This window comes from Moschus berezovskii, chromosome 11 (genome assembly GCF_049115385.1).
Source record: "Moschus berezovskii isolate FMDL1 chromosome 11, NW_MosBer_1.0, whole genome shotgun sequence".
NCBI lineage: Eukaryota > Metazoa > Chordata > Mammalia > Artiodactyla > Moschidae > Moschus > Moschus berezovskii.
The window spans coordinates 97,516,962-97,535,353 of record NC_142470.1 but is presented as its reverse complement, the minus strand read 5'-3'; the positions used below and the strand labels follow the sequence as shown (position 1 = coordinate 97,535,353).

The 18,392-nt window shown below is 41.0% G+C and overlaps 1 protein-coding gene and 1 pseudogene across 7 annotated transcripts in view; one reads left to right on the top strand and one right to left on the bottom strand.

Moving 5' to 3' along the window:
- ALMS1 (ALMS1 centrosome and basal body associated protein) overlaps nt 1–9,903 on the bottom strand; it is a 205,182-nt gene extending 195,279 nt beyond the window's left edge. For all 7 annotated transcript variants that reach the window (XR_016038620.1, XR_016038621.1, XM_055400279.2 and 4 more), the window contains exon 1: nt 9,600–9,903. Coding sequence is in view for 5 of the 7 variants with exons in the window: in XM_055400279.2 (XP_055256254.2) it covers nt 9,600–9,890 (291 nt within the window). In the remaining 2 variants the exon portion in view is untranslated. The remainder of the gene's footprint in view (nt 1–9,599) is intronic.
- Nucleotides 1,438–2,205, top strand: LOC148776239 (large ribosomal subunit protein uL30 pseudogene; annotated as a pseudogene).
- Nucleotides 9,904–18,392: the final 8,489 nt, after the last annotated feature.

Below are 18,392 nucleotides of genomic sequence, written 5' to 3'. Positions count from 1 at the left end.
GGTATATGAATGGAAGAACAGCACATCCAGACCTTATTTAAGAAGTCCTTAGAGAAATCCAAAGAAAGCAGGGGGAACAAAAACAAGGTCATCAGAGGAAAGCTTAGCCTTTGACACCTACTGCTATAGGAAACTGGAGAAGGCAATGGCACCCTACTCTAATACTCTTGCCTGGAAAATCCCATGGATGGAGGAGCCTGGTAGGCTGCAGTTCATGGGGTCGCTGAGGGTCGGACACGACTGAGCGACTTCACTTTCACTTTTCACTTTCATGCATTGGAGAAGGAAATGGCAACCCACTCCAGTGTTCTTGCCTAGAGAATCCCAGGGATGGGAGAGCCTGGTGGGCTGCCATCTATGGGGTCACACAGAGTCAGACATGACTGAAGTGACTTAGCAGCAGTTGCAGCAGCTATAGGAAATAAACACAAAATCACCTCTAACCAGATAAACTTATGAAATCTCACACTAAAAGTCTATTTACTTCAGTTCCTATCATATCATATTCATTCAGTACACACCTGATTTTCCACACACACACACAAATTACAAAACATAATAAAAGACAAAAACAAAAGCAGGTTAAAGAGACAGCAAGGATCAGAATCAGACTCAGATAAGGCAGACTTTGTAAAGACGCAAAAGTTCTGGAGACAGATGGTGGTAAAGAGTATAAAACAATGTGAATGTATTTAATGTCACTTAAAACTGGTTAAAATGGGGAAATTCCCTGATGGCCCAGTGTTTAGGACTCAGTGCTTTTACTGCCAGGGCCCCAAGTTCAATCCCTGGTTGTGAAACCAAGATCCTGCAAGCTGCGAGGCTCAGCCAAAATAAATATATTTTTAGAAAGCTTAAACTAGTAAATTTTACGGTATATATATTTTATCACAATTTTTAAGAAAAGAAAATGAAATCAAGGTAGGAAAAAAACGAGCCATCAAACCACAAAAAGACAAGAGGAACCTTAAATGCATATTCCTAAGTGAAAGAAGCCATTCTAAAAGGCTACATACTGTATGATTCTAACTAGATGACTTTCTGGAAAATGTTAAACTACAAAGACAATAAAAACAGCAGCAGCTGCCAGGGTTTCAGAGGAAAGAGGGAAGGGACAAATAAGCAGAACACAGGGATTTTTTTTTAGGCAATGAAACTATTCTGTGTGATACTGTAATAGTGAATATATGTCATTATACATTTGTCAAAATCCAAAGAATGTACAAAAAAGTGGACTCTAATAAAAACATTCACTTAAAATTAACAGCAATGTATCAATATTGGCTTACCAATTGTAACAAATATGCCAGCCTAATACAAGATGTTAGTAACAGAGAAAACAGGGGATGGGAAAGAGGTACATGGGAATTCTGAACTTTTTGCTAAACATAAAGCTGCTCCCAATAAAGTCTATTGGGCTCTTTCCAGGCTGGAACCATGGAGGGTGCAGAAGAGAAGAAAAAGAAGGTTCCTGCTGTGCCAGAAACCCTTAAGAAAAAGGGAAAGAATTTCGCAGAGCTTAAGATCAAGCGCCTGAGAAAGAAGTTTGCCCAAAAGATGCTTCAAAAGGCAAGGAGGAAGCTTATCTATGAAAAAGCTAAGCATTACCACAAGGAATACAGGCAGATGTACAGAACTGAAATTCGAATGGCTAGGATGGCACAAAAAGTCAGCAACTTCTATGTACCCGCGGAACCCAAATTGGCATTTGTCATCAGGATCAGAGGTATCAATGGTGTGAGCCCAAAGGTTCAAAAGGTGCTGCAGCTCCTTCGCCTCCGGCAGATCTTCAATGGCACCTTTGTGAAGCTCAACAAGGCATCTATTAACATGCTGAGAATTGTGGAGCCATACATTGCATGGGGGTAGCCAAATCTGAAGTCTGTAAATGAACTGATCTATAAGCGTGGTTATGGCAAAATCAACAAAAAGCAAATTGCCCTGACAGGCAACGCATTGATTGCTCAATCTCTTGGGAAATACGGAATCATCTGCATGGAGGATCTGATTCATGAGATCTATACCGTTGGAAAACGTTTCAAAGAAGCAAACAACTTCCTGTGGCCCTTTAAATTGTCTTCTCCACGAGGTGGAATGAAGAAAAAGACCACCCATTTTGTAGAAGGTGGAGATGCTGGCAACAGGGAAGACCAGATCAACAGGCTAGGTATCTACCAGGATTATTTTTGTAATCCGGTCAATTAATAAACAATTGAAACAAACTGAAAAATAAATAAATAAAGTCTATTGGGACTTCCCTAGTGGTCCAGTGGTTAAGAATCCATCTGCCAATGCAGGGGACACAGGTTCCATCCTTGGTCTGGGAAGATTCCACATGCCGAGAGGCAACTAAGCCCATGTACCACAACTACTGAAGCCCACACACCTAGAGTCCATGCTCTGCAACAGGAGAAGCCACCACAATGAGAAGCCTGAGCACCCCAATGAAGAGTAGTCCCTCCTCACCACAGCCAGAGAAAGCCTAAGGGCAGCCACAAAGATCCAGCACAGCCAGAAAATAATACTAACAATTGAAGAAAAAGGATAGCCACCCGTGAGAAGATCAACAATATAAGATGTGAACACACTATAAGCAAGCTACATTATAGAATATTCCATCCTAGAGCAGCAGAATATACATTCTTCTCAGCACACTCCAGGATAGACAATATGTTAGGTTACAAAACAAGCCTCGATTTTTTAGAAAATTTATTTTATTGACGTATAGGTGATTTACAATGTTGTGTTAACTTCTGCTGTACAGTACAGTGATTCAGGTTTTTTTGTTTCATGGAAAGTATATTCTCCAGCCAAAATGGAATGAAAGTAGAAATCTATAACAGAAGGAAGTTAAGGAAATTCACAAACATGTGGAAATTAAGCAACAGACTCCTAAACAACCAACGGAAAAGAAAGAAATCACAAAGAATTTTCAAATATTTTGAGATAGACAACAGGCAGAAAACAACTTAAATGTCCATCAATTGATAATGGGTAAACAAATGTAGTATATCCATACAATGGAATACTATCAAGTCATAAAAAGCAATGAAAAGTTGATGTTACATGCATGGACTCCTAAAAACACTATGCGAAGTGAAAGAAGCCAGTCACAAAGACCACATATTGGAACTCCCTGGTGCTCCAGTGGCTAGGACTCAGTGCTCTCACTGCCAGTGTGCGAACCCTGGTGGGGGACTAAGATCCAGGAATCTGTGTGGCATGTACCATATATTATATGACTCCATTTATACTGAATGACCAGAACAGGCAACTCTACAGAGAAGGAAAGTAGATTAATAGTTGCTTAGAGGAATGGAAGCAAGAGGGGTGATAGCTAAAGTGTATAGGGTTTTCTTTCTGAGGTAATGAAAAAATTTTTCTAAAATTGTGGTGATGGCTAAACATATCTATTAACATACCAAAAACCACTGAACTGTGCAGTAAAATACAGGGTAAATTGTACGGTATTTAAATTATATCACAACAAAACTGTTTAAAATGTTTTTAAATAAGCCAGTTGAGCATTCAGCACATTAAATAAAATTAAATAAATCAAAATAAACCTAGGGAAACAGTAAAAGATGAGAGTTGAAATTAATGAACTAAATGCTGAAAAAGTCAACAGAATTAAATATAAGAGAAGTTTCCTTGGATGAAAAAAATTAACAAAACATATCCATAGTTATTCAAATCAAGAGGAAAATAAAATATATAAAATTAGGAATGAGAAATGGAAATAATCACAAATGCAATGGAAAAAATAAAGAATACTATGTAACACTTCATTATAATTAACTGAAAATCCTTATTGAAATGATTTTCCAGAAAAAATTATCAAAATTAACTGACCCCACCCCAAAAAAAGGGGCTTACCCAGTGGGTAAGATGTTAATGAATCTGCCTGCAATGCCAGAGACCCAGGTTCGATCCCTGGGTCAGGAAGATCCCCTGGAGAAGGGAGCCTGGAGGGCTACAGTCCATGGGGTCGCAAAGAGCCAGACACAACTGAGCAACTAACAGTTTCAACCCCAAAAAAGTGAGTATATACAAATTATAACCCTGAAAGGAATCCATAGGCACAGTAGCTTCACAAGTGATTATTTTTCCAACATGCAAGAAAGTCTTATATTATTTAAACTGTTCCAAGACATTAAAAAATTTTCCCATACTAACACATATATATGGAATTTAGAAAGATGCAAATAATAACCCTGTATACAAGACAGCAAAAGAGACACAGATCTATAGAACAGTCTTTGGGACTCTGTGGGAGAGGGGGAGGGTGGGATGATTTGGGAGAATGGCATTGAAACATGTATGTTGTCATATGTGAAATGAATCACTAGTTCAGGGTCGATGCATGTTACAGGATGCTCGGGGCTGGCGTGCGGGGATGACCCAGAGGGAGGATAAAGGGAGGAGAGAGGTGGGAAGGAGGTTCAGGAGGGAGAACTCATGTACACCCGGGGCGAATTCGTGTCAGTGTATGGCAAAACCAACCAATATAATATTGTAAAATAATTTGCCTCCAATAAAAAATAAATAAAAAATCTTCCCAGTACCTCACATAAAAGCACCATAATTTTTATTTCAGATTTGACCAAAAAAGGTCAAGAAAACAATTTAACTTAAAACTATTGCCATTTATCAAATATCTAAAAATAAAATCCAGCACTTCCTTAAGAGAGAAATACACCATAACTGACAGCTTTCATCCCCAAGCACAAGAAAGGATTAATACTGAGAACAAAATCTGTACTGATAGGCCAAAAAAAGATTAAGAGGTGTACACTGTAGATAAATTTGGAGATGGGGACTAGGAAGGTGAAGGAGTTCAGGCCTAAGCTTCTCTCCTTCTAAGAAATGATAACCAGATGATAGGAGAATGCTGAACACTATGCGAAAATGCAGAAGAATATGAAGAAGGAAACATAAAAATATTTCCAAGAACTCTTGATGACCCAGTTAAAAGTTGGAGACCAAGTGGTCAAAAGGTACAAACTTCCAATAATAAGATAAATATTAGGTATATAATGCACAACATGACAAATATAATTAACGCTGCTGTATGCTATATATGAAAATTGCTAAGAGTAAATCCTGAGTTCTCATCACCAGAAAAAAATTATTCTCTATTTCTTTATGTTTCTAAGCCATATGTGATGACGACTTGTGATAATTATTTTATGATGTATGTAAGTCAAATCATGCTACATACCTTAAACTTACAAGTGCTTCATGTCGATTATATCTCAATACAGTTGGAAGAAAAGACTATTGTAAATAAATAATAAAACTAAAAACAAAAAAAGTTGGAGACCAAGAGCTTCTATGATACCAATTCACAGAACTGAATTATTTTCCCTAGCACAGTTCGAGAAATTTAGGTTTAGGAATTACAAAGCAGAGATGTCTGAAACGGTTCATGTTGAATGGTCTGTAAGACTGGCATAAGACCAACAAAGTAAAGGCTCTGAATCACTCACTTCCCTGAAATCTTAAAAAGACTTGGTTGTGGGACTTCCCTGGTGGTCCAGTGGTTAAGAATCCGCTTGCCAATGCAGGGTACATGGGCTCAACTCCTGGTCCCGGAAGATCCCATATGCCGAGAGGCAACTAAGCCAGCGCACCACAACTACTGAAGCCCCCCAACTCTAAGCCTGTGCTCCACAGCAGGAAAAGCCACTGCAATGAGAAGACGGCACACTGCAATGCAAAGCTGGTGTGCCACAATGAAGATTAGCCCTCACTCACCACAGCTAGAGAAAGCCCTCCCACAGCAACAAAGACCCAACTCAGCTAAAAATAAATTTTTTTTTTAAGACTTGGTTGTAAGACAGGTCATATTTTGTACTGAACTTAAAACAGTTCCTTACCTTAGCTCAGTGTCATTAACTGGACTTACAAACTTAATCAGTACCTTACAAATCACCACTAGAACATCCTTATTGTCAGAGACCTATGAGAGTGAATCAAATATTACAATTTTGTCATTTAACTTGAGGCTATCCTGAATGAAATTAATGTCTCCTATCATTTGGTATCTTCCTTTGAATGCTGCTGCTGTTTAGTCACTATATCATGTCTGATTCTTTGCAACCTCATGGACTGTAGCCTACCGGGCTCCTCTGTCCATGGAATTTCCCAGGCAAGAATATTGGAGTGGGTTGCCATTTCCTTCTTCACGGGATCATCCCAATCCAAGGATGGAACCCACATCTCCTGTTTGGCAGGTGGATTCTTTCCTACTGAGTCACCTGGGAAGCCTCATCCTTTGAAGACACTGAATTAAATAGTATACAACAAACTCATCTTCAAAAACTTGTAGTTCATAACTTTCTAGCAAGAAACATATAAAAGTCTCTCCTTTAAACATTTTTCCAATTTATGCCAGTGAATCTTAATATATTAGTAAATAAATCTTAATATATTAGTGAGCAAAAAAATTATCTTAATACATTTTATATCATTTTAAAACTATCTTTAATACAGCACATCACCCACACCTTCATAAACCCTCCAAGGTAAGCAAGAGAATATCAGATTTCTCTCAAAATAAATAAAAAACCCTCTATGGAAAAAATACTCTGGGCTCTAAAAAGCAGTATCTTCTATTACATAGATAGATCACTGTTAAAAGAATAATCTTGTCACATTGGCTGTAAAGAGGTAAAAGGGCTTAATTAAGATCTTCAAGGAATATTAAATTTAAATATTAACAGTTATTCAAACAAGAAGTCATAGAACAAAATTAAAGTTAGGCGATCTCATCCACAAGTGTGGCTTTAGCTCTGGTCCATATGTATATAGATAACTTACAATTTGAAAAGTCTAGCCCAGATCCCTCCTCTGATCTCCAAAGTCAAACACCCATCCCAACCATCTCATCACCCTACCCCATGACCACCACTTCTACCATAAACTTGGCCATTTTTCAATATTTGGCACAACCATTTATCCAATAACCTGACACCTCCCTGCCCTTGTGTTCCACATCTAATCCATTATCAGTGTAATAATAATGTAAAGTTAGTGTACCACTGTGATTGTTTTACTTCTTAAATACCTCTTGAATCAGGCTACTTTTCTATATCCACCAACATGTCCCTCTTCCAAAATATCATCAGTTCTGGGCAATACTGCAATGACCTCCTAACTGATTAGTGTCCTTGACTTACTGCTGCTCCCCACCCCGCCCAGTTATCAAAGCTGTTCTCTACTCTGCTACAAAGTGATCTTCCTGAAACACAAATCTTATCCTATGTTTCTTTGTTTAAAAATATTTCAGTGACTTTCAGGGATAAAGCTTCCAAATCCTTGACATAGAACAGAAAGCCTTGAAGTCTGTTACCAATTCATATTGCCTCCTGATTCCTTGAAAATGCCATACTCTCTAACCTACAGTACCTTTCCATGTGCCTTTCTCTCAGCTGGAAAGCTTCTTTTCCCTTTAACTAGTTAATTGTGATCTGTTTTCAGATCTCAACTTGTCATAACTTCCTCAGGGAAGCTTTCCCCAACTTCACTGACAAAACAGATTCCCTTACTAAACGTTTTCAAAGCACATTAGGACATACCATTTTTACTTTTCTTTCTTTAACCAACTGAATTTTGTCTGCCTCCCTCTTTAAAGTGCATACACTAGGAAAAAAGAAACAACAAATATTTCTGTTCATCAAGATTCCACAGCATAAAGCATAATGTGTGGCCCATGATGAATGCTCAATACATGCTCAATGAATTGAGTACCGACAGGAATATTTACCAAGCAAAACAACATTCTTTAATGATCAAGAGCCTACAGCAATAATGTCCAGTAGAACTTTCTGTAATGATGAAATTATTCTACATCTGCACTGTCCAATTACACAGCCACTAATCAAGAGTAGCTACCAAGCACTTGAAAAGTGGCTGGTACAACAGAGGCACTGAATTTTTAATTTTATTTGACTTTAACAAATTAAGATGTAAAGAGTCAAACATTGCTATGACTACTGTATTGAACAGCACAGGTCTATATAGTCTTTTCTCTGTTTTTTCAATTGTTGCATCTCGTTTCACTCTACCCAGCTGACACCTTATCTAAGGAGCAGTCTTTAACAATAAACCCTAGACTTTTTTGGTCCCCACAATATTCCTCTTACAGAATAGAAACTTAATGTCTGATGACTAGATATCCGAATTGTATACCTTTCCTTTCTCCCTGAAAAATAATCAATTAAATGCAGTTATTTTCAAAATAACTTCAGGAGCCAGCCATAAAATCAGCTCTTTCTAGTTTTCCAGACTGTTGAGAGCTGCAGCATAATAAGCCTCCTGCATTTCTAAGCCCCTCCTACCTGCTGGGGACCCCTTTAAGGCTACAAAGAAGCTGAAGAAGCACAATTGGCCAGAAGCCACTACAGATTACTATTCAGGTAGCGTACTGAATGGGGAAACAATGAAAACAGTGACAGACTTTATTTTCTTGGGTTTCAAAATCACTGTAGATGGTGACTGTAGCCATGAAATTAAAAGACTCTGGCTCCTTGGAAGAAAAGCTATGACCAACCTAGACAGCATAGTTTAAAAGGCAGAGACATCACCTTGACGAAAAAAGGTCCGTCTAGTCAGAGCTATGGTTTTTCCAGTAGTCATGTATGGATGTGACAGTTCGGCTATATAAAAAGCTGAGCGCCAGAGGATTGATGCTTTTGAACTGTGGTGTTGAAGAAGACTCTTGAGAGTCCCTTGGACTGCAAGGAGATCCAACTAGTCAAACCTAAAGGAAATCAGTCCTGAATATTCACTGGAAGGACTGATGCTTAAGTTCCAATACTTTGGCCACCTGATGAGAAGTACTGAGTCCTTAGAAAAGACCCTGATGCTGGGAAAGATTGAAGGCTGGAGAAGCGGACGACAGAGGATGATATGTTTGGATGGCATCACTGACTCAACGGACATGAGTCTGAGCAAGCTCCGGGAGTTGGTGATGGACAGGGAAGCGTGCGGCAGTCCACGGGGTCGCAAAAAGTCGGACACGACTGAGCGACTGAACTTGCTGCCGTACAGAATCGACACTGCTCCCTCAAGCGGAGTCCCGCCCTTCAGGCAGATAACGTCCTGTCTCCCCAACAAGAGAGTCCCTGGGCAACCATTGTCTCCTTTCCTACACCGCTCTTCTCCTCTCCCTCAGGGGATAAGCCCCACCTCCTCCCAACAACGTTTCGTAAACCACAATACTGACTCCTCTGAACATCTGGTGTAATTCAAAAAGCCCGGAGCCTGGGGCGCTGTAACAAGAGAGATCTTTGCCTGAAAGGACGGGAGACTTGGAGTACTCGGCAAGTGTCGGGGCCCAGGCAGCGACAAGGCCCCTGTTGCTACTGCTGCTAAGTCACTTCAGTCGTGTCCGACTCTGTGCGACCCCATAGACGGTAGCCCACCAGGCTCCGCCGTCTCTGGGATTCTCCAAGGCCTTTAAAAGCACGCGTACCATTGTCAGGCGCCGTGACGGGCGCGAGCAGAAGGCAGACGGCAGGGAGCAGGCAAAGCGCTCAGGGACCACCCGTTACCCTGCCCGACGGCGGCCCATACCGCTCCCCCGGCAAGCTCACCTTCCCGGGGCTGGTCAGCTCGCTCTCCGAATAGCGGTGCCGCGGGAGAGACGCCGGAGGCAAAGTGGCGCTGGGGCGCGCTTGCAGCCAGGCTTTGGCCTCCTCGTCGTCCTCGTCGTCCGTACTCTCCCGACGCGGGCTCTCGTAGTTAAAATCCGCCTCCGGCTCCCGTCTCTCCTCCTCCTCCATCTCCTCCACCATCACCACCTCGTCCTCGTCCAGGTTCTCCGCCGCCGCCTCCTCCTCCTCCTCTTCGAGCTCGCCGGGCCATGGTAGGTCCTCAGGCTCCATATTGGCGTCTCGCTCTGGGAGGTGGAGGAGGAGGAGGAGAGGGGCGGGGAAAGGGAAGGGAGGGGAAAAGAGACGACTGGCGGTTTTGGCTGCGCGCAGGCGCAAAGGCCGCCGACGCCCTGCGCCGGGCCGGGTGTGGGGCGGACGGGGCGGGGCAGGGAGTGAGCGCGCGTTGCTAAGGACGCCCCGAAGGGGTTGGCGGGAAGGCCCGTGGCGCTGAGCTGCGGGCTGGCTAAGCCGACGCCTAGCCCCCGTCACGGGCTGGGGTCTTGCTCACAGTACTGTAAGCTCACAATAAACCCAGACAGGGCTCCTGTCGGGATAGGAAAGAATCTAGTGCTCGGCTGGGCCGGGCCAAAATTGAATTTTCCTCTGCCCCGAGGGGCAATCAGACTTATCGGACGAACCCAAAATAATCAAACCTGCAAATTATAAATTTTTCAAAGTTTTCAATGTATGGCATGCTGTATTATGGGCACTTGAACCCAACAGTGGAAAAGTGTCAGAGCCAGTAGAGGGGTTAAGTAAGAACTGGACTCTGGTTATCAGAAAGATGGAGCTTGAATCCTAACATGGCCTCTAACAGCAGTGAGAGTAACCCTCTTTGAAATGAGGGTAATAGGCCCTTGCAAAGGATGGTTGTGATAAATAAGGGAGATAACATGTGAAGGGGTAGTGGTAGGCATTATTTGTTGACTGCTGAATAGTAACATTAAATGCTTACAGATTTGTGAGACAGATGTTATAACCATTTTGTATTTGAAGAATCTAAGGCTGAGAAGAATAACTTGACCAAAGTCACTTACCTTATAAGTGGCTGGCAATGCCATCTCAGGTCTTCTCTAAGTCCAGTAATTGCCTTTGCCCAGACCTACAGTTAATAAAGAATAAAGTAGAAATATTTATACTGATAATACATATGTTTGGGGGTTAGTCAATGATTTTAAAATGCTTTAAAAACATGTCAATGTATGGCAAAACCAATACAATATTGTAAAATAATTAGCCTCCAATTAAAATAAATTTATATAAAAAATAAAAACAAAACATTAAAAAAATCTTATATTTGGTGTTACACTTGTTATAACTGATGAATTAATATTGATACATTATTGTTAACTAAAGTCCATAGTTTACATCAGGATTCATTTTTTGTATTGTATAGTTCTGAAAGAGTGCATGATGAACTCTGGACGGAGATTCATGACATTGTACAGGAGACAGAGACCAAGACCATCCCCATGGAAAAGAAATGCAAAAAAAAAGCAAAATGGCTGTCTGAGGAGGCCTTACAAATAGCTGTGAAAAGAAGAGAAGCAAAAAGCAAAGAAGAAAAGGAAAGATAGAAGCATCTGAATGCAGAGTTCCAAAGAACAGCAAGGAGAGATAAGAAAGCCTTCCTCAGCGATCAATGCAAAGAAATAGAGGAAAACAACAGAATAGGAAAGACTAGAGATCTCTTCAAGAAAATTAGAGATACCAAGGGAACATTTCATGCAAAGATGGGCTCGATAAAGGACAGAAATGGTATGGACCTAACAGAAGCAGAAGATATTAAGAAAAGGTAGCAAGAATACGCAGAAGAACTGTACAAAAAAGATCTTCATGACCAAGATAATCACGATGGCGTGATCACTCACCTGGAGCCAGACATCTTGGAATGTGAAGTCAAGTGGGCCTTAGAGAGCATCACTACGAACAAAGCTAGTGGAGGTGATGGAATTCCAGTTGAGCTATTTCAAATCCTGAAAGATGATGCTGTGAAAGTGCTGCACTCAATATGCCAGCAAATGTGGAAAACTCAGCAGTGGCCACAGGACTGAAAAAGGTCAGTCTTCATTCCAATCCCAAAGAAAGGGAATGCCAAAGAATGCTCAAACTACCGCACAATTGTATTCATCTCACATGCTCAAAATTCTCCAAGTCAGGCTTCAACAATATATGAACCGTGAACTTCCAGGTGTCAAACTGGTTTTAGAAAAGGCAGAGGAACCAGGGATCAAATTGCCAACATCCGTTGGATCATCGAAAAAGCAGGAGAGTTCCAGAAAAACATCTTTCTGCTTTATTGACTATGCCAAAACCTTTGACTGTGTAAATCATAATAAACTGTGGAAAATTCTGAAAGAGATGGGCATACCAGACCACCTGACCTGCCTCTTGAGAAAGCTGTATGCAGGTCAGGAAGCAACAGTTAGAACTGGACATAGAACAGACTGGTTCCAAATCAGCAAAGGAGTATGTCAAGGCTGTATATTGTCACCCTGCTTATTTAACTTATATGCAGAGTACATCATGAGGAACGCTGGGCTGGAAGAAGCACAAGCTGGAATCAAGATTGCTGGGAGAAATATCAATAACCTCAGATATGCAGATGACACCACCCTTATGGCAGAAAGTGAAGAGGAACTAAAAAGCCTCTTGATGAAAGTGAAAGAGGAGAGTGAAAAGGTTGGCTTGAAGCTCAATATTCAGAAAACAAAGATCATGGCATCTGGTCCCATCACTTCATGGGAAATAGATGGGGAAACAGTGGAAACAGTGTCAGACTTTATTTTTGGGGGCTCCAAAATCACTGCGGATACTGATTGCAGCCAGGAAATTAAAAGACACTTACTCCTTGGAAGGAAAGTTATGACCAACCTAGATAGCATATTAAAAAGCAGAGACATTACTTTGCCAACAAAGGTCCGTCTAGTCAAGGCTATGGTTTTTCTCGTGGTCATGTATGGATGTGAGAGTTGGATTGTGAAGAAAGCTGATCACCGAATAATTGATGCTTTTGAACTGTGGTGCTGGAGAAGACTCTTGAGAGTCCCTTGGACTGCAAGGAGATCCGACCAGTCCATTCTAAAGGAGATCAATCCTGGGTGTTCATTGAAAGGATTGATGCTAAAGCTGAAACTCCAATACTTTGGCCACCTCATGTGACGAGTTGACTCATTGGAAAAGACTCTTATGCTGGAAGGGATTGGGGGCGGGAGGAGACGGGGACGACAGAGAATGAGATGGCTGGATGGCATCATCGCCTCGATGGACATGAGTTTGGGTGAACTCCGGGAATTGGTGATAGACAGGGAGGCCTGGCGTGCTGTGATTCCTGGGGTCGCAAAAGTCGGACATGACTGAGCGACTGAACTGAACTGACTGATCCCTTAAGAACGCCTGTAAAATGAATGGCAATTTAAAGACTCTTGAGATCCCTTGTTATTATAAGGAGAAAGACACAATTAAAGTGAAGTCCAGCAAAAATTCTTCATGGTATTGTAACAGGAGGGAAAGGGGCAGGGCACAACCTACAGTGGTGGCATAATTTAGGTGCTTTGCCAAGAATGAAGGTCCTATCTGCCAATGACACAATCCTGGGAAAACTATAAAGATAGAATATGGAGGCTCAAAGCCTCAGGACTCCTTGGAACACCTCTAAGTGAACTTTGAGTATATATAAGTACAATTCTTCTTATGGTGGGTTTGGGCTTTTCCTTGCTGGAGAGCTATAGCTGTAATGATAGGGGAAAAATTGCTTTATTTCATATTTTGACTTGAGAAATCTCAATGTACCTCTCTAGTAACAGGATCACACATTTCGTTGAATCTGTTGTTAAGTAATTCTGTAAAACTTTACCATTTACCTAGAAACCCACTGTCCTTATCATCCACAAATGTCAGGAAAAATAAAGAGAACTAGTGGAATTATAAAACTAATTATCAAATCTCTCAGAAATCTTCAAACTTCCAAGGCCCGAAAGAACTTCTATTTATCTTGATAGCAATAACATGAACCTCTCTAGGATATACGTATCTCCTTCTGAATTAACGATAGGCTGCCGCCTGTATTTAGGAACTACTTTCATAAATTCTACCTTGATACAATCTGATATGACTAATTGCTCTGGGGGCCCACATAATAATTCCTGCTTTATCAACAATAGGTAGAATCTGCATTTCCAAAGCCTCCACCTAAGTAACTTTTGCATGATCTGAAACCTGGAAATTTGATCTTTCTGAGAAAATATCAACAGAAAACTTCCCTTGAATCTAAACGGAAAAGACCTTACCAGGTACTGCTAACAAGTGGACCAGCAGTGAAATTCCAAGGCATTGATCTTGGGTCCGTGTTTCCCAGCCAAAAATATAAGCATCATTCTTTCCTGACCACAGGATGTCCATTCCATTAGGAGACCTCAAACTGAAGATTCTTGGGAATTTTCCAGAAGCTGCTGATTATAGAAGTGGACAGCTTGTGCCCATGACAACAAAACAAGATTAATTTTCTGATTCTTCAGCATCCTTCACCCTACCACTAATCTTGACTATTAAGTGTACTTTGACAACTAACAAAATGATTTCTCAATATGATCTACCTTATCTGCATCTTTTTACTTTTGACTCCCTGTACTTTTCTGCTGCTTAAGAAAAGCAATACTTGTGGTATATATTTCTCAAAACATAGCTATGCTCTTAATTAAACTGGCTGTTGACAAAATTCAGTAGCTGCACTTTTAAGCACTTCATGGTGTAGATTTTCTTCTATAGGCCCCTTCTGGTTATAAAGCTTTTCTCATGTAATTAATCCCAAACTTCAATCTTGTAAAAAATTAGACCTTGATCCACACCTCAACAAAATGTTTGTCTGAGGGTGAAGGTCATTCAGTCATGTCCAGCTCTTTGCAACTCCAGGTACTGTAACCTGTCAGGCTTCTCTGAGGTATTACAACCTTATTAGAAAAACCTAGCTCTTCAGGAATGGCAACTAATATTGGGGCTATCCTTGCTCCAACAGTCAGTTTGTTCTCTTCAAAAATACTGCAGCCCACTTTGCAGAAACCTATTTTACTTAACCAAGAAATCTGCCCATCTTGAGGGACAAACCACTGGCTTGCTCCTGATACACTTAATAATACTTGTACTCCCAGTATAGTCTGTATCCCCACTAGAGTACTGCTTCTTACGTGAATGTCAGGCTTATACACTCCTACTAACTTACCCTGTATATTGAATCTAATTGTTAGAGGTTTTCAGATGCTTAAAATGATCAGTCCTCCAGTGGCTCGTATTTCCCTGAGAAAGATACCCAGAAACCAAGTAAATGAGGCAAGCAGAGACTCACAGAAAAGTTGGGAGAACTCCCAGGAGGGAAAGCTGACTTTCTCTGTGTATGTCCTCAGTGAATGAAATTCCCACAATAAAATTAATACAACTGAAAAAGATGCTGCAAACATTTCTCTCTGACTTTGTTACTAAGACTTGGCAACTGAAAAGTCGTGTCCAACTCTTTTCAACCACATGAACTGCAGCACGCCAGGCTTCCCTGTCCTTCACTATCTCCTGGAATTTGTTCAGACTCATGTCCATTGAGTCAGTGATGCCATCCAACCATCTCATCCTCTGTTGCCCGCTTCTCCTCCTGCCCTCAATCTTTTCCAGCATCAGGGTCTCTTCCAATGAATCAGCTATTCACATCAGTTGGCCAAAGTATTAGAGCTTCAGCTTCAGCATCAGTCCTTTTAATGAATATTCAGGACTGATTTCCTTTAGGATTGACTGGTTTGATCTCCTCGTTGTCCAAGGGACTCAGGAGTCGTCTCTAGCATTGCAATTCAAGAGCATCAATTCTTCAACGCTCAGCCTCCTTTATGGTCCAACTCTCACATCCATACATGGCTACTAGAAAAACCATAACTTTGACTAGATGGACCTTTTTTCATCAAAGTGATGTCTCTGCCTTTTACTGTGCTGTCTAGATTGGTCATAGCTTTTCTTCCAAGCAGCGTCACTTAATTTCATGGCTGTAGTCACTGTCCACAGTGATTTTGGAGCCCAAGAAAATGAAAAGCTATCACTGTTTACATTGTTTCCCCATCTATTTGCCATGAAGTGATGGGACCAGATGCCATGATCTTCGTATTTTGAATGTTGAGTTTTAAGCAAGTCAGCTTTTTAATTTCCTCTTTAACCTTCATCAAGAGGCTCTTTAGTTCCTCTTCACTTTCTGCCATTAGGGTGATATCTGGGGTTACTGATGTTTCTCTGAACAGTCTTGATTCCAGTTTGTGATTCATCCAGCCCAGCATTTCCCATGACTTTAGCAGACATTATAAATGACTGAACTTCTACTTTAGAAGCTCAACCAATTAAATTTGAATACATTAGCCAGGGTTTTAGTGGACAGTCATATAGGCCTTGATTTCCTCATAGCTAGCCATAGGGGAGCTTGTGTTCAGCAATACTTATTCCTGCATCGGTACCCTTCAGGGTAGTAGAACATGGCTAAAAGATAAAACCTAAAAACAGAGTCAGCTGGATTATTCTGGGCTTTGTTTTCATTGCCAGGGTTTTATACTCTGGGCCTCTGACATCCAGACTTACAACAAATGTGAATAAGCATTTTGTTTCTGGTAACTGCTTTTTTTTGCAGTTGTTCACTGTATCCTGTCCAGAGTACTAAATGTTACTACACAGTCATTGTCATAGCATATGATTCAATAACTTATCCTACAACAGGAGTATGAGGAGAGATTAACCCTAGTCCAACTGCAGCCCATTTTCTGATTCAGCAGAATCTCAGCAACAGTAAAAAGAAAAGAAATCTGAATATAATGTATTAACATCTCATGGGCTAATTTTTCCTCTGACTCAAATTGTTGGGAAGGGATCAGGAACCCTCTGGATCAGGAAACTGGTCTGACACTAATAACTAAGCCTCAATGCTGTTAGGAACTGGCCTGTCAGTTGAAGCTATACCATGATACTTTCCTATTGAGCATAATCAATTTCTTAGAACACCAGCATCACACAAGGTCACTTTATGACTGTGATGAGGGGAGACAAAAATAAGACCACTTGTCTAAGCACAGACAGAAACACTGTTACTGTGCAAACCATAAACATACTAAACATTTGTCTTTTCCAACTAATTTGGGTGACTGATACTGCTTTATCAATTATAGCTCTAGCCTCACTCCATTCTTCTAGATAAGATACATTAATGTACTCAGTCATAGAATTATTCCCTTGTCCTGACATCATCTGATTCAGAGTAAAGCCCTGCTTCTCTGAACCTTCCTCAAAATCACTTGACACAAGCCCAAATTCTGTAGATCCTTACATCTTCTTACTGAGGTACTCTTTAATTTCACATACTGTGTGTTCTGCCTTGGTGCAACAAATAATAAATCCAACTTTGCTTTAACTATAGGTGTGTTTCCAAGGATCACTGGCCAGAGAGCACTGAAATATTAAACTAAAGAAACTCTGTAAGCTCTATGCTGATTTTCAACTTATGAGTGGGGAGCATTCCCAGTTTCTAGAATTCTGATTTCTGCTCTGAAGCACAAATCTCTCGATCAAAGATTGATTGCTTTGTAGGTTCAAGGCACTGTGCTAGAAAGTAGGAATGCCATCTCCTGTCATCAATCCTTCTATGGCTAAGCAAGAACCCCTGTTGATGTTTCCTTCTAGCAGTAGTAGTAGCCAGTGTTAAAGGTGGTGCTGCCATAAGAAGACAGGACAGAAGCTGAGAATGTATTTTCCCTGAAAGCACAGAGAAACCTGGCCCCCACCATGGTAAGATTAAAACCCAAGCCCCATCATTCAGATTCTTCTTATTCCCTAGGTTCTCCATACTATTTCCCAGCTGTTACCTCTTTAGGGAATTCAGCTTTTGCCCAAATAAAGATTCAGAACTTCCCATTTCTCTGGGAAAGAAGAAACTAGATAAGAATGCAGTCAATGCAAAAGCAGAGGGCGTTAGTCACAAAAGAGAGTGACGATTCTGTTCACACTGTGCCTCCTAAGTCTTAGTTCCAACTCCCACCATAGCCACCTTAGACAGATGTTTGAGGTCTTATAGAGAAGAGAGAGTACAGAGAAGTTTGGAGACATCAGAAACCACATACACGTGGCTTCCCTGGTGCCCAGTGGTTGAGAGTCCACCTGCCAGTGCGGGGCATTCAGGTTCCATCTCTGGTCCGGGGGATTCCACATGCCAAGGGGCAACTAAGCCTGTGCAGCACAACTACTGAAGCCCATGCACCTGGAGCCTGTGCTCCACAAGAGAAGTCACGACAGTGAGAAGCCTGCTCACCACAACTAGAGAGTCTGGAGAGTAGCCCCTGCTTGCCACAACGAGAGAAAGCCTGTGAAAGCAACAAAGACTCAGTGCAGCCAAAAATAAACAAACATTAAAAAAAAGGAAACCATACACACACACACTTTTATTACCCATAATACATTGTAGTGACTCCAGCTCTAAGAGTGCTGTGCAAATATTGTTTATAGATTAAGTACATAGATACATAGTAAGTTTACCTTACATACTGCCTGAGATTGTGGCAAAGGTCTTAGCTAAAACTGTTAAGTGTAAATTAGATACTGATATTGTACTAAAAAAAAAAATCACTACTATCTGTAATAGCCATCTATTGAGGCAGGGTTCCAAAGAATGGAAAAAAAACAGGCAGAAACCTATGGAGAAGGTGAGACCTACTCCACCTTGAACAG